The sequence below is a fragment of the Dermacentor variabilis genome, chromosome 3 (genome assembly GCF_050947875.1).
Source record: "Dermacentor variabilis isolate Ectoservices chromosome 3, ASM5094787v1, whole genome shotgun sequence".
Lineage (NCBI taxonomy): Eukaryota > Metazoa > Arthropoda > Arachnida > Ixodida > Ixodidae > Dermacentor > Dermacentor variabilis.
The window spans coordinates 226,886,664-226,909,546 of NC_134570.1; the positions used below are offsets into that span (position 1 = coordinate 226,886,664).

The 22,883-nt window shown below is 47.6% G+C and overlaps 1 protein-coding gene across 4 annotated transcripts in view; it reads left to right on the forward strand.

The window, feature by feature from the left end:
• LOC142576673 (uncharacterized) overlaps positions 1-22,883 on the forward strand; it is a 334,510-nt gene that overhangs the window by 216,426 nt on the left and 95,201 nt on the right. For all 4 annotated transcript variants that reach the window (XM_075686902.1, XM_075686904.1, XM_075686905.1 and 1 more), the window contains exon 10: positions 15,269-15,789. In XM_075686902.1, coding sequence (XP_075543017.1) covers positions 15,269-15,789 — 521 coding nt within the window. The remainder of the gene's footprint in view (positions 1-15,268; positions 15,790-22,883) is intronic.

A 22,883-nucleotide genomic window follows, 5' to 3' on the forward strand; every position in this document is an offset into this window, starting at 1 on the left:
ACATCAGGTATTCCTGCCACTGATATTATTTTCGGTTTAAGTTAATGATCTGCCAAAGAAGATTAAGTGGAAAGTGAGACTATTTGCAGATGATTGCGTCATTTACTGCCCCATCACCAACCAAGATGACATTATCACTCTTCAAATTGACCTAGATTCAATCACAACTTAATGTGATACACAGCTCATGCTGTAAAACCTTAACAAATGTATAATAATGACATTTCCTTGCTTACACATCATAACGCACCTTACCTACCACCTTAACTCAGTTCCCATTAAGCACACACGATTATACACGTATCTTGGTGTTCACATGACCCCTTCACTACCATGCGTTATGCACACCAAAACCATCTGTTGTGAAGCTTCGCACATGCTCAGGTACTTACAACGTAACCTTAGGAAAGCAACTCTGGAGATAAAGAACATTGTGTACCTCATGTACATCTGTCTTAAACTCGAACAGGTACTATCTTTCTGCATCCATCTCAAGTGTAACTCACTTCCCACCTTTAAGCGACCCAAAGCCAGGCTCTTGATTCATCGTGTCAGTCTACTCAAGGCAATCTAACGTTATACAACTAAAAGGCCCACTCAACATTCCATCACTTGCGTAGTGGCCTCATATCTCCCCCACTGCCGTGTATGCCTTCTTAATTTTTGTCACGCGCTTCCAAGGCGAGCTTTGCTAAAACTGCAAGATTACACTCGCAGAAGTCACCTTCATTATATCCAAGTGACTTCATTATATTATAGAAATTAAAATAAATTATGGGGTTTTACGTGCCAACACCACATTCTGATTATGTGGCACGCCGTAGCGGGGGACTCCACATTAATTTTGACCACGTGGGGTTCTTTAATGTGCTCCTAAATCTAAGTACATTGGTGTTTTTGCATTTCAACCCCATCGAAATGTGGCTGCTATGGCTGGGATTTGATCCTGTGACCTCATGTTTAGCAGCACAACACCAAAGCCACTAAGCAACCACGGCCGGTGCTTTGTTATATAGAGAATTTTGTTACAGTCACCGAAAAATTTTTTAGACTCCAAAAATTGTTACTTGATGGATATTCCTGACTTCATAAATGCACCATCAGGGTTCCCATAGATCTAATACATTTTTGCAATCGGTTTTTCGGACAATTTTGGCCCTGAAGTTGGCGCATGGCTGTCTATGCGGCCGAGCGCAGCCCATGCACCCTGTTTTAGAGCTAACCTGCTGCGTGTTCAAAGAGTGGGCGTGCCAGCTCGGCACACATTCGGCAGCACCGGAGGCTGCCTAATCTCGAGTTTCGGAGGCGCGTTGAAGCGAGAGGCAGATGAAGCATTCGCCACCCGCTGCTGGCACTTTTCATGATGGCGTCGTCTGAGTGCAGCCAACGCTATCAGCTGTGAGGGCCGAGCAGATGCCAAAGCGTGGCTGGCTTCGCTTCATACTGCTGATAGGAAGATATTGCCACAACCTCGACACAGCTGACAGCCACTCGGTGCAATTCAGTGCCACATGCTAGGCATGCTGGGTAACTCCGAGAAGAAGAGAACGACGAAGGTGCCAGGACAGCGATATATAAAAGATCTATAGCTTCGACCGAAGTCTTTTGTGGATTTGTCTGTGACAAACTGGTAGAGGTGTTGGGTGTGCATCTATGTACTCTGACACCCAGGAACTGGAAGTGGACAACCTACGCAAAAGCCGACGGCTTCAAAGACTACCTCCGGAATACGGCCTGCAAGATCTGCTGAGGATGTCCACCACAAGCGCAAGCCAGACACAGGAGACATACGGTACGGGACAGCCTCCTGCATCGCTGGTTCTCCACACCCCACGCTGGCCGCGGCCGTTCCATGGTGAGCCTTTTGAGGACGTGGAAGACTCGCTCGATGATTTCGATAGTGTGGCTGACGTCAATTATTGGGACGAGCAGAAAAAGTTAAGGAACGTATACTTCGCCCTAGAGGACTCTGCCCGAACATGGTTCGTTAACCACGAGCCATCCATCACCACCTGGCAAGAATTTCAACGGCAGATACGCAATACGTACAGCAGCCCCGCAAGAAAAGAGCGAGCAGAGCAAGCCCTTCAGAATAGGGTTCAAAGGCCGAACGAAAGCGTAGCCATGTTCGTAGAAGACATGTCACGGCTTTTCAAGCGTGCTGACCCTGGCATGACAAAAGCAAACAAGGTCCGCCTGCTGATGTGTGCATTGAAAGTGCAGCTGTTTGCGGAACTGATGCAAAGGCCTCCAGCTACAGTAGCTGAGTTCGTCAGTGAGATGACAACAATGGAGCAAGCCTTTCAGCAATGCTCCTCGGTCTACGATCGCCAAATTAGCCTGGGGTCAGCATCTTCTCTCTTGTTGCCCTATGACACCGATTAGTTTCGAGAGCTTGTGCGTAGTGTCGGGCTTGAGGAGCTCGGTCGGCTACAGGGAGTGCGATTTCAACTGACCGTAACATCCCTCACAGATATCGTCCGCGAAAAAGTCCGTCAGGCGGCACAGCCATTCGTGCAAACCAGACCTGAAGCTGCCCTCGTACTGACTTATGCGCAAGCAGTGAGGCTACCTGCGCAATCCGGTAACCACCGTAATCCACCTTCTTCTGAAGAACCGCTGTGCCACTTCCAGGGCCAAGCTTCACGTACAAGTATGTACGAGTCCACGAGCCCCCGAATAAATACGCGAAAGTCAGACGTGTGGCGCACACCTGACTATCAGCCACTCTGCTTCCACTGTGGCGAAGGGGGCCACATGTACCGTGCCTGCTGCTACTGAAGAATAGGACTCCAGCGCCTGAGAGAAATCCAGCAATATCTAGCCAGTCAACCTTCGTCGCCGTACGCGCAGTTCCCACCGGTTGAGCAGTCCCTGCCAATGACCCAATCTCCGTCTCCGCAGAGGCGCCAGTCACGATCACCACCTCCTCGACAATCGGCGTCACCTAGCCGCTACACTACATTCTCTGCTTCTGTGGGCAACCGGCCCACGAGCCCAAGTCAGGGAAACTACGAACAGCGACCTCCAGGGGTGGGGCCACTGTCCAACGCACTTCGAAAGATCCTCCGGTGCGACACCCCGACGACAATAACGACGACGACAACAATGACTGCGTACCTTCGACACCTTCCTTCGAAAACCGTGAACCTCTTTCAGCTGACATACTCGTTTCTGTAGATAACCACCCGGTAACCGCTCTTGCCGATACTGGCGCCGATTATTCTGTCATGAGCGGACAACTGGTTACGGCACTTCGTAAGGTGACGACACCGTGGCCAGGACCTAAGCTTCATACAGCCGGCGGTCATGTTCTCACGCCAATTCGCAAGTGTGCTGCGAGGGTACAAATTCGTGAGGTCACATTTGTCGGTTCATTTATTATACTGGCAGAGTGCTCTAGGCAGGTCATACTCGGCATGGACTTTCTTCGGGAGTATGGCGCAATCATAAACCTTCGCGAGTTGCTTGTCACTTTTTCCAGCGAACAGGCAACTCCTTCGGACGACTACCACCCACAGTCCACGGTGCTACGCGTTTCGGGTGACTGTGCTACTTTACCACCCCGAAGTACTGCGTTGATCACCGTAGAAACAGACAATGATCCTCCCTATCTAGGATTCGCTGAAGGCAATCTGTCAGCCTTGTTGGCTCGACAGGTTTGCATAGCCCATGGCATCTTGCAGCTGTCGTCACGGACTGCTCAGATTTTAGTGACCAATTTCAGTCGTGAATACCAGCACTTCGCCCCACGAACTGCCATCGCCTATTTGGAGCCAGTCGGTGACTTTCCCGCTTGTTTAACTGTAGGACACAATGATGGAGATTCTAACTGTGACGTACCAGCCAACAGCAATATTGATGTGAATTCTAAATTATCAGGTGAATAACAGGCTAGCATTCGAAGCCTTTTACAGTCTTTTGCAGACTGTTTCGCTTCAACATCGTAGGTCAACCAAACGCCTGTTGCGAAACACAGAATATATACAAATCCCAATGAAAGACCCGTGCGCCAACGTGCCCACCATGTTTCTCGTAAAGGGCAAGACGGCATCCGAAATCAAGTCCAACAAATTCTTACCGACGATATCATACAGCCCTCCACCAGTCCATGGGCGTCACCTGTGGTTCTGGTGAAAAAGAAAAGACGACACACTGCGTTATTGCGTTGACTATCGCAAGCTTAACAACGTTACGAAGAACGACGTTTATCCCCTTCCCCGCATCGACGACTCTTTGGACCGCCTTCGACATGCTTGATACTTCTCATCGATGGACCTTTGCAGCGGCTACTGGCAAATAGAAGTTGATGAGCGTGACCGTGAGAAAACCGCATTTATTACGCCGGACGGACTCTACGAATTCAAGGTCCTTCCTTTCAGATTGTGCTCTACACCTGCTACTTTTCAGCGCATGATGGACATGGTTCTATCAGGTCTCAAGTGGCAGTCATGCCTTGTCTATTTAGATGATATAGTTGTGTTTTCAGAAACTTTTGAACAGCATCTCCAGTGCTTACAAGCAGTTCTTGACGCAATTCGTACTGCTGGCTTGTCTTTAAAGCCTGAAAAATGCCATTTCGGGTATGATGAACTCAAATCTTTAGGCCATGTCGTCAGCTACAGGGGTATTCGACCAGACCCCGACAAAACCATTGCTGTGGCTTCGTTTCCAATACCTTCGAACAAACACAAACTCCGCCGTTTTCTAGGGCTTTGCACATATTATCGACACTTCGTGGCTAACTTTTCACGGATAGCCGAACCTTTGCAACGGTTGACTAAGGATAATGTTCCATTTGTCTGGGAGCAGGACCAACAAGAGGCCTTCTGTGAATTCCAGAAACGTCTGCACGCACCTCCTGTTCGAGGACACTTTGATGAAGAAAGTGACACCGAGTTGCACACGGATGCCAGCAACGTTGGCCTTGGTGCCGTCCTCGCACAGTGGCAAGATGGAGCCGACCGCGTCATTGCTTACGCAAGCTGCACTTTGTCTCCAGTTGAAAGGAACTATTTCACTACGGAGAAGGAATGCTTGGCCGTTTTGTGGGCAATTGCTAAGTTCCGACCATATTTGTACGGCCGATCGTTTCGAGTTGTGACAGATCACCATTCATTGTGCTGGCTCGCCAATCTGAAGGATCCATCTGGCCAACTTGCACGCTGGAGTCTTCGCTTGCAAGAATACGATATGACGATAGCGTTCAAGTCCGGGCGTAAACACACCGACGCCGACTGCCTGTCACGTGCTCCACTTCAACCGTCGCCGTACGACTTTGATGAAAAGGACGCATTTCTGTCCATTATCACAGTATCAGACATCAGCAAGCAACAGCGCAATGATTCAGAACTCCGGCCTCTCATCGACTACCTTGAGAACCATCTACCAGAGCCGCCTCGTATGTTCATCTGCAAGTTATCCTCGTTTTTTCTCCGCGATGGCATTTTCTACAAATTGGGTTTTCACTCGTGCGCAACTGCCTGCCTCCTTGTAGTGCCGTCTTCACTACGTGACGACATCCTGCGGGCCTCTCGCGATGAGCCATCTTCGGGCCACTTGGGATTCGTACTAACGTTTTCACGCATACGCCAAAAGTACTTGTGGCTTAACCTTTGCCGTGACGTAAAGCAATACGTGAAGACGTGCTGCTACTGCCAGAGACGCAAGACACCATCCGTGCGTCCCGCTGGACTTCTCCATCCCATGGATCCTCCATGGATCCCTTTTCAGCAGGTTGGCAAAGATTTGCTTGGACTAATCCCCACGTTGAGGGCTGGTAACCATTGGAATGCTGTTGCCACAGACTACCTTACCGTATTTACACGATTGTAAGTCGACCCCTTTTTTTTAATTTGAAAGTCTGAAGTTGGGGCGTCGACTTACAATCGAAACCAAAACATGGCCCAGCCAAAAAAAGCGATACCAATTGGAGCTACAACGTAGTTACAATTTTATGTTTGCTCTATGGCCCTACCCGTATCTTTTCGCTATCCCGCGTGTTTGTTCGCTTTTCGGAAGGGTTTTTCAACATTTTTGAGAGTCTTACAGTGCATGCAACACTCATGGGGAAGTGTCGATAGTTGATGGAAGCGCCGCTGTTCTCATTTGCGGCGGCACCCTCAGAACGGCGGTGCTTGCGGGGAGTATCGGTAGTTCATGGAAGAGCAGACACCGCTCGCGAGTTTCTCTGTTTAAAGGCATTGGCATTGGTTTGACGCGTTCCACTTGACTGCCGGCTACGTGCTACTTCTATGCTTCCCCAGTCGTCATGAGTGCTCTAGGCCCACTAATCGTTCGGCACTCATTCACAGCAGCGTTCAAGAGGGCTGACATCCTTTACGCTGAAGAAACAAACCACTGCGCAGCGGGCCGCAATTTCGATGTTTTTAAACGGGTGGTGCGAGAGTGGCGACTGTAGCGAAGCGAAATTTTCACCTGTGTGACGGAAAGTGAGAAATTTCGCACGTGCCGAAGTATGGACGCTTTCCGGAGCTGTAGGCTAAGCTTGCGGCGTACGTCGCTGAAATGCGTGATCGGTACCTGCCAGTGAAGTGCGACATGGTCATGAAATAAGCCCGGACCTCCGCCTTAATTTTAAGGTTCTGCTCCGCCGTGAGTACAACGAGTGGCTGGCGGCAGAAGACTGCGAAATTACGCCAACCGGACCTGTCAAAAGAGCCTCCCTGATGGCTGCGTGTGGTTGGGTGCATTTGGCGTGGGCTGCTGTTCTGCAAGATGTCCTGGTGCGGTCGTTTGCCAAATTTGAAATTTCGCTGGACCACGACGCGCTGTGGGACCGCAGCAACGATGACGATGGCTGCACTAGTGAAGATGAGTAGTCCAGTGACCATGTCAGCTACTAATAAATTTTCGCTATCGAATGCGCCCTCGGGTATGCTCTTATTTTTTTTTTCTTTTCCTGTCAAGCGATATGGGGGGGTCGACTTACATTCGAGTCGACTTACAATCGTGTAAATACGGTACACGTTACATTGAAACTCGAGCTCTCCCACGAGGTACTGCTAATGATATTGCGACCTTCTTTGTACATGGTATCGTACTCCGCCACGGTGCTCCAACAGTGGTTATAACCGACCGGACCACAGGATTTACAGCGCAGCTGACAGAAGATATCATGCTTCTCAGTGGTACAGTTCACCGCAAAGCCACTGCTTACCATACCCAGACGAATGGGCTCACAGAAAGGCTAAACAAAACGATTGCTGATATGATTTCCATGTATGTTGACGTCGACCACAAAAACTGGGATGACGTTCTCCCATATGTTATGTTTGCATATAATACTGCCGTTCAAGAAACTACCGGCTTCACCCCTTTTCTCTTGGTACACGGCCGGAAAGCTGTCACAACGTTGGACGCGATGCTTTTACCCACCTACTATTCTAATGTTGTCACTGATGCTGCGCAATTCGCTCGATGCGCCAAAGAGGCGCGCCAGCTCGCACGAATGCTTATCCGCTACTAACAACACAACGACGTCGACCGATACAATCTTCGTCACTGCGACGTCACTTATCAACCCGGTGACAAAGTATGGGTGTGGACACTAATCCGCCAGCGTGGTCGGTCGGAAAAACTTTTGCTCCGCTACTTTGGACCTTATAGGATCGTTCAACGACTCGGCGACGTCACATACGAAGTGATTCCTGAAGGAGGAGGCACCACTCGCCGTCCCCGACGCCCACGCCAGTCCGATGTCGTTCATGTTCCACTGCAAATTCCTCAGCAACTTTCAATTTGCCGATGACATTGTTCTATTCAGCAACACTGTGGCCGAGTTACAACAAATGATTGAGGACCTTAACAGAGAGAGTGCAAGAGTAGGGCTGAAAATTAATATGCAGAAGACAAAGGTAATGATAAATGACCAGGCAAGGGAACAAGAGTTCAAGATCACAAGTCAGCCTCTAGAGTCTGTGAAGGAGTATGTTTACCTAGGTCTACTAATCACAGGGAACCCTGACCATGAGAAGGAAATTCACAGAAGAATAAAAATGGGTTTGATCGCATATGGCAGACATCGTGAGCTCCTGACTGGGAGCTTACCGTTATCATTGAAAAGGAAAGTATACAATCAGTGAATTTTACCGGTGCTGACATATGGGGCAGAGACTTGGAGACTGAAGAGAGAGAGAGAAAAAACATTTATTCGGACCATCGAGGTGGTTGCTCTTGAGGTCGAGTGGGTGGGGTCCTCATTCCAGGACTCCACTGGCCATGGCTGCTTGACGTACTTGCTGGACGAGAGCTTCTTGTCCCGCCAGGGTATCGCCGGTCAGCTGTACCTCCCACCGCTCAAATGACGTGCTAGGAGTCTTTAAGTATTGAGGTTTGCCCTCGCACCCCCACGAGATGTGAAAGAGTGTAGGGCGTGTGTCGCCGCACCAGGGGCAGATGCCGCGATATGCATGTGGGAACATTTTACTGTATCTGTGTAGGTTTGGAAATGTGTTGGTCTGTATAAGTCGGAGAGCTATGGCATCTTCAGTGCTGAGCTTTTTGTGAGGCGGGGGATAAATCCTGCGGTTGAGTCGCTGAATCTCGAGTCGGTCGCAGTAATTGGATGGCAGGGGCATGAAGGTAAAGGGTGGGGATTGATGAGACGATTGGTCTTGCCCCGCTCGGTTGATTAGCGCTCGAGCTAGGGCGTTCGCCCTTTCGTTCCTTTCCAGACCCGCGTGACCCGGTGTCCACGTGATTTGATGGTATTCTTGCAGCCTCGGGCCTAGAGTCTGAGCCGCCAGCAGCGGTGTTCGTCCGTTCGTAAAGTTACGGCAGGACTGTTGCGAGTCGGTAACGACATGGACTTCTCTGCCTACCCTGTCTTCTTGCTTTATTACCAGTGCCGCGGCTATGGTCTCAGCCGCAGCTGGGGTCTCTGCCCTTACGGAGGCCGCGATGGTCAAGGAGTTGTCTCTCCCGTTCACGGCGACTACCGCGAAGAGGCCCCCTACAGGGTACGCCGCCACATCCACGTACGTTACGTACGGGTCACCCTTGAATTGTCGGCACTGTCTGTCGACGCGAGCCTTGCGTCGTCCTTTATGGAGTTCATGACTCATGTGCTTCGGTATTGGGTTCGCCTTGATCTTGCCTCTGACCTCTGCCGAGAGTGATCGTTGCCCATCGAGGGCACGGAGCTCCGTTGCCGTTCCGGTCCGGTGGAGGATTGAGAACAAGTTAAGGACCGCTCAGAGAGTGATGGAACGAAGAATGCTAGGCATAATTTTAAGAGACAGAAAGAGAGCAGTTTGGATCAGAGAGCAAACGGGTATAGACAATATTCTAATAGACAGAGAAAAAAATGATGCTGGGCAGGTCATGTAATGCGCAGATTATATAACCGTTGGACCATTAGGGTGACAGAATGGGTACCAAGAGAAGGGAAGCGCAGTAGAGGATGACAGAAGACTAGGTGGTGCGGCGAAATTGGGAAATTTGCAGGTGCTAGTTGGAATCAGTTGGTACAGGACAGGGGTAATTGGAGATCACCGGGAGAGGCCTTCGTCCTGCAGTGGACATAAATATGATGATGATGATGATGATGATAAAGCGGAAAGAAAACACATACAAACAAAGGATTGAAAAAAAAAAGGATAAAGAGCACTCTGCACTGCTTATGACAAATGCAGTTCTCATTAATCAAAGTCACCGCTACTCTAATCCTATAGTTTTTAGGTGTGTTCGAATACACAAGGCCATTAGACTGAGAGCGGGGTGCGGCTCACCGACAGTTCTGGCACATGGTAGCGTAGGTGAAGAGCGCCGAGCCGTCATCGACGGAAGGCACTTGAACAAACTCCAGGTTGTCACGCGATGGGACCTTGTACTGGCACAGGAGGTTAGGCAGTCCGGGTTCTGCCTGCGGCAATCTGGAAGCTCGAGCCCGTGGCCCAACAGCTCACTCCAGTCATGCTGTGGGACCTTGTCCTAGCTCCGGAGGCTAGGCAGTCCAGGTTCTGCCGGTAGGAGTCTGGAAGCTTGGGCCCACGGCCCGACGGCATACTCCCGCTCCCAGCGGTCGCCGACTTCTTCGGCGGTCACTTGCGTCCGAACACCACCATGCCATTCTAGGGTCTCTCCCTCCTCTTCTTCTTCCTTCATTTTCTTCTACGTCACCCATCGTGTACGGCCCTTAATGGTTCCTTTCTTCTTAGTATTTTGTTTTGACAGTGTTTCAGATATCACATGCTTCACTTCTGCGTCGTCAGCTTCTTGCGCCCACCCATTCGCTCTCGATGTTAAGTTGTCTTCGCCACACCGCTCCCTTTATCTGCGACACTAGCTTCAGGCACTGTCACTCACTAACACACAGCACTCCTAAGCCTTCCCAGTTTAATAGCTTGAATACTTCTTCCAAACACGCAGTGAATAGCATTGGAGAGATTGCGTCTCCTTGCCTGACCCTTTCTTTATAGGTATCTTCCTACTTTTCTTGCGTAGAATTAAGGTAGCTGTGGAATGTCTGTAGATATTTTCCAAGATATTTACTTAAGCGGCCTGTACTCCTTAATTACGGAATGCCTCTATGACTGCTGGTATCTCTAGTGAATCAAACATCTTTTCATATTCTATAAAAGCCATATAGAGAGGCTGGTTTGAAAACATAGAAAATACCATATTTTTACCAGTTTTCATGATTTCGATGTTTCTTTTTTTTTTTACTCTAAAGGCAATGCAATGAAAATCTGCTGTGCGAAGTCCATGACACAAAAGCTTGTGTCGGTCGCACCTGCTTGAGGATTTTGTGTATTTTTCATTTCGGCACACACACCCAGTAGCCACGTTTGACCCTTTGACAGTCAATGACGTAAATATATGGCGCCGCGAACAAGTCCGAAAATGGTCGTTGCTGTATATTTACGGCACCGTCTGTACGTTCAAATAGCAGGCCAATTTCCTAACTTTTTCTTTTCTGTTATGTGCTGCCACTATGTTGGGGGTACAGGGAATTTTTTTCGCGTGCCTCCCTCTCTCAGTTTTCGTTGCGTGGTTTGTTTTTGAGCTAGTTTGCTCTCGCGCGTCTATGTACCACCGCTCGCGCATTGGCGTGCGCGCGGGCGGGTGGCCGTTTGGATTTTGTTTCGCGGGCGGTTTCGGCTTTTTGCGCTTGTGAAACTGATGGCTATCTCGTTCCTAAACGCTCAAAGGGTGACCGCTTGTTTCTCGCTTGTTTAGTGCTCACAGGGGTGCACATAGGAAGGATGCCGCCATGCATGCATTTCCGTTCTTTTCTTTTTATGAAGAGTCTGTTGGCATTATTCGCCTAGGGCCAAGAAGCCACTGCTAGAATTTTCTTCGTGCCATTCTGAACTTGTTAAACAGGGGATAGCTTATTCAACTCTTAGGTCTGCCATTACTAAGTCATGTCCGCACAATATGCAACAAAGTTTTTCACAACAGATAGAAATGCTTGGAAGGCTAGCTATCCCGTGCATTTATTATCACTAACCTGCGAAAAACTTGTAAAATGGGTAAAAAGCTTCGGTAAGAAACAAGAAAAACAGAAAAAAGAAACAAAGTTTGCTGTAGTACCCTACATGCATAGATTATCCCATGGTTTAAGGAATGTGGCCAATAGGTATGACGTCAGTACCGTTTTCTCGGCCCCACGCAAGTTGTTTAACATGTGCCCTTTGATAAATAGGGGACTTGAACAGGAAGGCAAAAAAAGAAAAGATGATTGCGGAGTTAAACATGTGTCCCCTTTAGTGCCTTGCGACACGGGTATAGTTTATCAGATTCCACTCGAGTGTGGGAAAGCTTACATTGGACAGAGTGGTAGGTGCATTAACATTAGATTAAAAGAACACAAACATTCGCTAAACAACCCTAATGCATCACATTTAGTGGCACATTGTTTCGATTGTGGTTGTAAACCTTTCTTTGAAGACACAAAAATTCTTTCTAGACACAGATGCCAAACCACGCGGGAAATTATCGAGGCTTTCCACATAAAAAGATTAGGAGACACTTGCGTCAGTCATGCTTCGTTGTCTCTGTTAGATTGCGAATTTCAGTACCTTCGCAATACATGTACTAATCTGAAGTAATTTTTGTTCTTTGACTTCCATACCCCCTGATATGTTTAACTGATCCTTTTTACCTTGTCATGTTCTTATGCTACGGTTTTTGCAATCACCTATATATATGTTCTGCGTTTTAATAAAAATTTAGTTGAGAGTTAGTGCTCGCCCTGTCTGCTCCTTTCTGTGTCCGTGTTTCACTTCGCGCTAGAAGCCGAAATCGCGAAAACTAATTGCCCTAGCTGGTTGGTGATAAGATGAAGATTAGCGGAAGTTTGTCACACGTGTTGCTTTTTTTGATGGACACACAACCAAACAGTTTTCTTGAGTGCGCGCACCTACGCAGCTCGATTACCCTATGGACGTACGTATTAGTGTAAGAGCAGGAACATTTGAGGGTCGCGAAATATTCTCGTCTACGGATTTTCAAAGCCTTGAACTATATGCATAAATATGCATCAAATTTTTAATTCTGATAAGTTTATTTCCTTTTTTATTGTTTTTATTCATGAATGAAGACTGCATATATGCTACGCAAAATATTTTTTTGCACTTTACGGTCACCCTAGAAAAATTACGGTAATTTTTTTTTTTCGAAATAAATCCCTAAGAAGAATTGTAATCTGCAATAAAAAAATCGACCCTGGGCGGTCGCATATGGTGAAATAAATCGACTCTCAAAGGTTTAATTGTTATAACAGATAATGTGACGTGGGAGCATTGTAGTAAGCAGTGCATGTTACCATAGATCACCTACAAAAGCTTGTGATGCATCGGCTGGTCCTTGTTATGTCCAATATAGCGTTAAAACCTGTATTGTTATAAGCAGCTTAGCTCCGGTTTTGATGAAGAAGTGCCTTGACATTGAGACTGTTCATAGCAAAAGTAACGACAGCTTGGCGAGTTGGTGCACTGTCAGGGTGAAACCGCACGCAGGACAAAGATGACAGGTAGCAAATGACAAGCCGAAAACGAATGATTCATTTGCAGTCACTTCGGTTAATGGAACGTAGCTGTGGCACTGCTACCTTGTCTATTGAACCAGTGCATAATGGCGATCAAAGTTATTGCTGCCGTATGGTGTCTTGCACATGATTTTTCTAACGTGATCCGCACACACGACAGCAAAATGACGGCTGTGAAGGCAGTTGTCCGCAGTGCCCTCACTTTGTTTAGTTAAGTGGTTCCTCAGATTTTTGATGGCAGTACGGCCACTGTAAATAAATCTGCATGCACTCGGTACCAAACCATAACTTTCAGCATACGAACCCAGCGAAGCAGCGCCAGTTAGGCCTAAGAGCCAAGGCAGTGTGGCCATGAACAGTGTGGTCGTGAACACAGTTAACAATCTCTTCGGTTGTCAAGTCCACCGCCGTTAGTGCTGTACTGTCCCTGTCCACGTAGTTGTCAAAGGAAGAGACGGCGGCAGCAGTTCCACAACCTTGGTCCACTGGTCTGCTGGGTTGTTGTCGGTCACCTCCAGGTCATCTTCAAGCTGCACAGGCGCTTTGTCAAGCCCTGCTTTTTGCCAGCAGTTGCCAACGGTGGACGCCTTCAAGTTCCACCAAGCTCCTGTGAGCACTTCCGCTGCCTGATGAATATTGATTGCAGTTGGCTGCTTTAGGCGGAGGTTGATAATCAACCACTGCACCTGGCACTTACGAAATTCTACTTTCACACTCTCTATAATGCCCTGGTCTAGGAGTTGCAGCAAGGACGTGTTGTTTGGCGGCAGAAACTCCGAGCGAACGTGCGTCAAGTGAACATTCACAATGTGACCAGAGCAGTTGTCGACAACCAGTAGAATTCTTCGGTCATCCCTCCTCACTTGGTCGTCAAGTTTGGTGAGCCACTCGGAAAAGAGTCCTCTGGTCATCCAGGCTCGTTTATTGGCACGGTAGTGGTGCGGTAATGACATGATGCTCGTCATGCAGCGAGGCTTCGCAGACTTGCCGGTGATGAGTGGTTTAATTTTCTTTGTGTCGTTTGCATTGCAGCAGAGCAGGACTGTCACCCAAAAATGCAACTTCTTCCCTCCTTTGCACTGCTGCCCTTTGAAGTGCATTGTTCGATCTGGCAGAAGCTGATAAAAACATGCGGTCTCATCCGCATTGAAAATGTCTTCAGAGTACGACTCAGCTACCTCTAGAAAGCGATCATTGCGCCAGGAATCCGCGCCTTCTCTGTCAGCAACCTTTTCCTCGCCCGAGACTACCTGCCAAGTTATTCCGTTCTTTTGGTGGAAACAAAAAGGCCAACCTGCACTGGCGTGGAACCCAGTTATTTCAAGTGCATCGGCAAATTCGTGGCCTTTTTTCTTGGAGCATGGCCAGACATGGAAACGTTTTGCAGTCTGCCATCTTTGAACCACATCAGAACAGCTCGGTTCACATTTTGAAAGTTTCGCAGTCACAGCCGTTTCCTCGTTGGAATGAGTTGCGATTCCCGGTGAAGCTTGACAATCCTGTCTTGGCCTTTCAAAATGGTCGCGACGGTCGATGGAGCAATGCCATGCTGTCTGCACACATCAATTTGCTTTTTTCCTGTGTTGATTTCCTGCATATGTCCGATTTGTCCTGTAGCAAAAACTGCTTTCGCTTCTTCTTGGCGCCGTCGCTAGCTGCATTCATCGTTGGATCTCGCACGAACACCGCCAAACCTTTGTCATGAAGTTCTTGGTGAAGTTTGTGGTGAAGCAGTTGGCACTCGACGTGGGGATGATGCACTCACAGTTTCTGTTTCATGCGAGAGTTACGGCGCTGTTACTTTCAGCCGAATTCGTAATACTGATGTTGCTCGGTTATGAAGGGAAAAATAAACTAACTATGTGCATTATTCTGAAATGTGCGCTGTTTTGAAATTCATAGTTCTGATATATTTTTACATTGAAAATATAGGCAGTCTGGCAGGGATTTTTAAAATATTTGTAAATTTTAGAAATTCGTTAATGTAGGGTTCGTTGTGACTAGATTCGACTGTACATCTTTGCAAGTGAAGGACCCCATCCTGACAATTGCACAAACATTGGATTGGAACAATGCAAGCATGCATGCGTAGCCTCCAGTCTACGCATGCATCCTACATTGTTTACTCAATACTGTCAATCCCTCATGGGATTATAACTTGGACTTTGCTTCAGACTGAAGTATTTGTACTCGCACGAAGTCTACTTCTTGTTCCACACAATTTGGAAGAAGGTGGGCTCTTCACCGATGCAGGTCTTGGATGAAATCATGGATGACCTGGAAGGTTCTGGTGACGAGCACTTGCCTGCCCCTGCGCCACCCGTGCCACCACAGAAGGACCGCACCAGACTCGCGCCACTGCTGCCACTGGATGCCTCCTTTGTCAATGGAGACTCCGAACCAGGCTCGAGTTACGGCACGCCCGCCGATGAGCTTCCATTGACGAGCGCCTCGGCCGAGCACAGCTCTCTCGTACACGCCATCTTGCAGGCGGCCGCAGGCTCCCAATTGTTGGGACGGGGCAACGGCTCCGCCGAAGGGGCCACACGGGCCGTGAATGGCGAGGACCAAATGCACGACAAATTGGCCGAGCGAAGGAACTCGTGTGTCGTGGAGCGCACCCTGGTGTTGGGGGTGAGTGGGGAGGGTGGACTTCTCGAAGGCTTGCCGACTGCAAGCTCCACGGTGGACGTGGCAAGTCATCAGTCTGCAAGGAGCCCCGCTGTGTCTCATACCAATGGCTTTCATGCAGACGATGGTGCAATCACATTCAGGTATGCCAACTGCATTCACAGCTAGTCAGCGGCTTTTGAAGTGATGACGTGTTCACATGATACTTTTGTTTCAGATCTTGTTGACGACTGTGTTTTGTGCTGCAGTTTAAAAATTATCAAACAAAAATATTAGTCAGGGATTCGGTCTTGTGCCAGGCTTCATATTCAACAGTAAGACTTTGTATTGGGCTGATTGCTACTAGGAAGTGAAACCGTGTAAAGTGAGCAAAAATAAAAAGAACACAAATGGCAACGACTAGCACAGACTGGCAACTGAATTGAAGAAAGCCAAGTCGAGCATATTTCTTGGGTGCATATATCGATATAACATACCGAAAAGCCTTGGTCGCATATTCTGCCCAGGAAGGAAGCCTGAGGATGAACTATAGTGAACACAAAGAACAAATCAATGATAATTGACACCTAATAGTAATATCAAGATTGAGGCAACTACTTAACATGGAAAGTAAGAACCCACATTCAGGGCTGGAAAAAGAAAGTTATTAATGAAAGAGGAATAGGAATGAAGTACAAGTAAGTAAAATAAAATCTGCCCAATGAAACCGCCAAGTGAAAGTAAATTGTACATGCAAACAGCCCTCTCAAGAAAGTAAAAGGGAGTATGTTAGCTACAATCACCTCTGCATCAAATAAGGAAAAAAAAGAAGAGAAAAAAGAAAGTTGTGGAAGTGAGTAGATATCAACTTTTTCGAATATGAATCAAATATGAATAGTAAGTGATGAATATCAAATGGAATATTGAATAATTAAATGCAGACGCATATATTTACAGCAGCAACATTAATTTCGGTATTGTTGTGTACCATGCCTGTACTGACTAGTACAAAAAGAAATATACAGTGCAAGGTCGATAAACTGAAACCGCTTAAACGAAACTGCCACACAAACGGAACACCATCCGCATGTTTGGTTAGTTTTATATTCATGCAATGCTCTCTGCAATGCCTCTCAGTAAATGAAACTTCTGTTAAATTGAACCAGGTTCCCTGCTCCCTCGAGGTTCTGTTTAAAGAGAGTCTACTGTACAAGTATCAGGGACAATTCAGATCAGTTTTAAGCACAAGTTCACTAATTGATTAATCCTTTCAGGGTCAATTATGAAAATGTACAGTGTCGCGAACAAATCCAAAATGGTCGATGCCGTATATTTATGGCGCCGTCTGTATGTTTAAAAAACGTGCCAATTTCAAAATTTTTTTCTTTCCTGGCATGTGCTGCCACTATGTGGGAATACAGGGAATTTTTTTCTCGCGCTTCCCTCACTTGGTTTTCGTTGCATGGTTTGTTTTAGAGCTAGTTTGCTCCGGCATGTCTATATACTACCGCTCGCGCATTGACGCACGCATGGGCGGGCGGCGGTTTCGGTTTTGTTCCGCGGCCAGTTTTGACTTTTTGCGTTCGCAAAACTGATGGCTATCTCGTTACTAATCGCTCAAAGGGCGACTGCCTGGTTCTCGCTCATCCAGATTCCTATGCGTACAGGGGTGCGCATAGGAAGGGTGCCGCCGTGCATGCGTTTCCTTTTATTTATTTTTTTGAGACGCGAAAACTAATTGCCTCTGCTTGGTGATTATGAAGATTAGCTACCTTTCCATAAGCAGTTATGCCAGAGAAGTTCTTGTGTGGCTGTGTGGAGGTGTTCGGTGGGATAACAACATCCTGGCAATCCTACACTTAAAGACCCCAGGCTGTGATTTCTTGAGCTTGTCCTTGATTGCCTGGACTGCTGTTTCGGGTGCTCCATTCGATGCCAGATGGCGTGACCAGTATGAGACGCACCCACAGTGCAAGCCAAGAACTCCTTGTAGTGTGCACTAGCAAAAGGGGAGCCATTGTCACCCACAACCGCATCAATGGCAAGCAATAAATGCTCCTTAAGGGGACACCAAAGGCAAATGTTTAGTGGTAGGTTATTGCTTGAGAATGCCTAAGGCAGCAGTGTTATCGCGAACTGAGCTTTAGTAATCGACAGATTGAGGTAAATGCAGGACACAATTTGAGACTCCCCCGGGACATTCAAGCACTAGCCCAATTACATAGGCATTTCTTGTTATAATAGTGTCACTAGTACTCAACCATTTGTAATAAAAAGGTCATTGCATTATAAGATTGAAGAAAATACTACTATTTTTCTATTTTCTATTTTTAGAAAAAATAACTCATTTACAATACCTTTGACAATGGCACGGGCGGTCAAAAGGTTTCGTTTTTGCTCGACTCTGCACCACCTACGCTTTCGTGTTTCAGTAGTTTTGTTATTTAGTAGTGCTGCACTGGTTTTGCTGGCTTGCGAAACTCGCACAACAAACTGCAAGTAGTTTGACGTAGTAGTTCTGCGGAAACCCGCAAGGTGGAAAGAAGTAATAAATAAAGGGAAAAGCAGACATCCACCCGTTTGTAGAAATTGCTACAAAGGAAACCCATACGGGTTCCTTGAAAGAAAAGCCTCATAGTTGAAGAAAAATTCGTCCTGGTCTGGGACGAATTAAACCCTTTATTAAACTGCAAGTAGCAGAGAATGTTGCATCCCTGTGATATCACGGGATCCTCGAAGAATCCGCGCCACTTCACCAAGAGCAGCTGCAGCAGTGACTCCAATGCTCTGTCTTGCCTCAGTTTCTCCATGGCCGTGCATTTGCATTTTTTACAAAAACCATAGTGCTGTCTGTCAGACGCTACCATACTAGACAAGGTTTTACTCACTGATGGCAGTAAACGACAGTGATGGCATTAGCAAAGTCACTGCTCCCCACTCAGGGGCCAGCAATTTGAGTTGGTCTAAAGGTATGTGTTGAGTTCTCAGTTGCGTTTTCAAAGTGTCTGATCACTAGTGCCACCCCGCACTCAATGTTGTATGACATTTCAGTCAAGTCTGTTAGCACAGTGTACCGTGCCATGCTCCCCATACTGTCTGCTGATTTAATAAAGCAGTCAATTGTTGCCTGGTCCCTGGACAAGGAATTCTTTGTTCTTTCTGCAGTATCCATAGGCCTCCCCCTCAGCCAGCATCATTCCTGACACCCTACGTTACACTATGTGGACCCTTCAGATGCGATTTTCTTTTTAACTAAGTCTTTTCTTAGCACGGAACAAGTGCTTTGTGGTTTCTGCAATGGTAATTTAACAGTCTGCATTAGCTTAATGTTTGCCTTTAGTGTCCCCCCTTATACGCATTTCTGGTGGCCTCTACTAATCAGCCTTTTTCATTTTCCTGTACTGCCCTCTGCCGCACGCCACTGAAAACATTTTAGAAGGGTCCCGGGGCTTTCGCCAGTTGATTTGTGTACCTGCACCCACGTTTAGTGCACGTTGGTTGTGCATTTCGTGGATCATGAATCATTATTAATGGCTTCTTCAGGACAGCATGTCATTTTTGGAAGCGACGTAGCACTTACTGACTGCTGGGTGAGCAGGCCTGAGTGCGCTGTTCTGCAAGCAGTGCGGCTGATAAAGGAATGCTGAGTTCTGTTAGGCGACATAGCTGCCTTGGAATTTGTCACTGATTTATGCGCTTGGAGTTTGCTTTTTGTATTCTTTTTATGCGCTATTTACACAGTTCACGTATTCAAGAAGTCTTCGAAGTGTGCATTTGATTGCACTGACATCTACAGCCACAGATCGTTGTTATCATCAAATATCGTGAAGAAGGTGCATCACTGATATGAAATATTGTCAAAACGAAGCAAAACATGCATATCTGCGCATATGTGCCATGTTACACCCTGAGACGAGTCAATATGAGCGGCCGAACCACTTAAACCACGGCAACTGTGATCCAGATACATATATTACGGGCTATTAATTAACTCATTCTCACTTTTCTTTAACTCCATCATACTTACAGTTTTAGCGTGCCATAGAGCATAATTAGAGAAAACTGCTCGCATAAGTGCTCATTTGTAGGCCGTGTTGTTCTCACACGAAAACGCTCGAATGTCATCGCTCATACGTCGTTGGTACAACTGAGCGAGGCGGTGGTTTATGCTGCTGTATACCGAATACACCGTCTCTTGCTTGCTGCTTGATGCAGAGCTAAACAGTGCATCTCTGAAGGTGAGAAAGGTGTCGGCAAAGCAACATGTACAAGCTGACCCATATACGCAGTGAATGCAACCGACAGCCTACAGGTATACGGGGACGTACAGATGTTGGCACAGCGCTGTGTCGCCGCTTACCACTTATTGTGTACGCGCTGTGCGAAGTGAAGTGTAGTTGATTTCAAATTGCTAAGGCCAGGACTGAACTATAAAAGCAGTTTCGTTCGACCTAACTGCTCACATTTCACTTCAAGTTCGCTGGTAGCGAGTCCACGAACTCGACGGCGTCAGGTTAATCTTCGCTGAACAGGATCAACATTGGCTCAAGCTTTGTGGGCATGGCTTGAAAGGGTTAAAACTTGTGCGGTTCAACTTGGTAGGCTTGTTTGACTCATTTTGAGCACGATCAATTATATATACAAGTGAAGATGGTATCGCTATTGTGTTGTCAATTTGACGGCCGATCGTGTGGGGTTCGGTCGAACGATGGTCGGCATGCTGATTTTGCCGGTGCCATCGACAAGAAAGCCCGTCGCGGTACAACTCGCGCTCGTCGGTTGTGTCATTGTAGACCTGGTATGATAAAAAGGTTTCAGTGATGCACAATAGTCAGTCAATCACTGGAGTGAGCGTCTTGTCAGTCTCATATCGACCCAGTGTTGCCGCACATTACAAGTACGTGCAGTCAAGCACGCGCTGCCACCACCAGCAAGTAAGGACCGAAGCTGCAAGAAGACTTCGTCAGCAACGTGAGGTACTTAAGTGTCGCCCAAGTGTAACGAACGAGTTTTTCATTAAATTTGCTAGCTATCAATGAAAGGCGGCAACTACCTGGCTCACGGTGCACTCCGGACAACTCGGACGATGCCCTGGCCACTTTCTCTTTTAAAGTGGAGTTGCAGTCTTACGCTACACACGTTTTCGGCACCACACCGATGTGGAGCTACCAGTAGAGTTTCAATGCGATACATGGCACGAGTGTTTGCAGCAGTGCCCGTCCGAGCGGTTTCTTTTTGAAATTTTTTTTTCGGAGGACTTTCCAGTGCACGGCCATGCGCGCGACCTTTCCAAAACGTTTTGCGACTAATCCGCTAGGGCTGGGCGCATGCGCCATCACACCATGAAAGAGGCGGACTGCGAGCATGCACTTGAGCGTGCACCCACAGGTACCAGGAAGTGCACACCCTGGAGCAGTCCACCAATTTCTGCACCGAGCCAAGAGCAGACCTTTCTTGAGGAACGGCCATGGGATGTGCAGCACTGCTGTGCACCTGGCAGACAGCATGTCTGCCCACCTGGTCTGCGACGTTCTCGTCGATACCTGGCCACAACGCATGTCTTCGGGCCACAAGCTTCATTTTGTCGACCCATGGGTGATTTTCGTGTAGCAGATCCAACACTGCCATGCTCATGGATGTGGGCACGACCACATGGTATCTATGTAGCACACAGCCCTCCATCACTGTAAACTTTTGTGTACGACAAAGGCGCTAAATAAAATGATGGACGAAGGAAGACGACACAGGACAACCACATAGGACAATTACGTAGTGCCTACGTGGTTGTCCTGTGTCATCTTCTTTCGTCCGTCGTTTTATTTGGCGCTTTCGTTGTAAAGATGTATAACCAACTCGCCCACCAGCACATGCTGAGTCACTGTAAACACGTCCAGCCAGTTTGCAAAAGGCCACCACTCAGCTCCAGGCAAAGGATGACTACCCGACCACAGTGCACCATGCAATGGTGCCAATAATGCAGCCTCAAGCACCCCAGCTGACAACACACTAGGGTAGGCATTCTCAAGCATGAAAACTTCCTGTATTCTTGGTTCATCAGGGGAAGGGATCTGCTACGTTAACCACTCAGAGCATCTGCATTGCTCAAACTGGTTCTTGGCCTGTAGGTCAATGTGTAGTTGTACCCACTTAAGGTCAGCGCTCAATGCAGCACACGTGGCGAACTTCGAGAGGTAATTCGACGCTCATGTCTAAACAGGCCCAAGAGCAGTTTGTGGTCTGAATATTTCAAACTGCCTTGCCCAGACAAACTGGTGAAACTTCATTCTGCCAACTACCACAGCCAAAGTTTCTTTGTCTAACTGACTGTAGTTTTTCCCTGCTGCTGTTAAGTGCCTCAATGCAGACGCCATGGGCTTTTCCACTTCCCGATTCCTACAGGTGTGCTAGAACTGCTCCACCATGCCATAAGGAGACGCATCACAGCAGAGCAATAGTGATAAAGCATGGTCATACCAGACAAGGATGTCTGCAGATGTCAGCAACTCTTAGCAGACGACTGTTATCAGACGACTGTACTGGAAAAGCCCTCAGCAAGTGTTGATCATCCCATACTGTTGTGATGTATCACCCAGTTCTACTTGCTGGTAAACATCTTGGAGGTCTAGCTTCAAGAACAGAACACTGCCAGCCAATTTTGCCCAAATTTCATCCATACACGCTATATCTTGACGTCTGCCACCCTGTTTATGGTTAGCTCGAAGCCTCCACAGAGTCGGAGCTTTCCATCCTTATTCATCACTGGCACCTGTGGTGCTGCCCATTTCAATGTCCGTACAGGATTCGAGATGCCTTCATGATGAAGTCTGAATTTCCTGGTGCTCAAGGTCCTGAAGGGCGAACGGTACTGCCTTAAGCTGAAGAAAATCACAGCTGTGCATCCTCGCGCAGTCTTGCCTTGGCCTTGACATGACGGTGCAGTACACCCAGTCCATCCAAAACAATTCAGGAAACTTGCTTGCCCAGTCTGTAGCTTCGTTGATGCAGTGCACATTAAAGAGACTATATAGCAGCGTACTAAAAGCTCTTGCCCTGTGTATTCCAAGGAGGGCGTGAGGATCCTTTTTGACAACGACATCACGGCCTGTCTTTCTCTTAACTTGGCGAGTACGGTTACTGTAACAATGACGACTGACTGGTGGCTGAAGTATCCCGCCAGCTGAACATGAGAACCTTCGAGCAGCACCCCAGGTAAATGCCTAGAGAATTCTCCTTCGTCCATCACGAGTACATGGCTTCA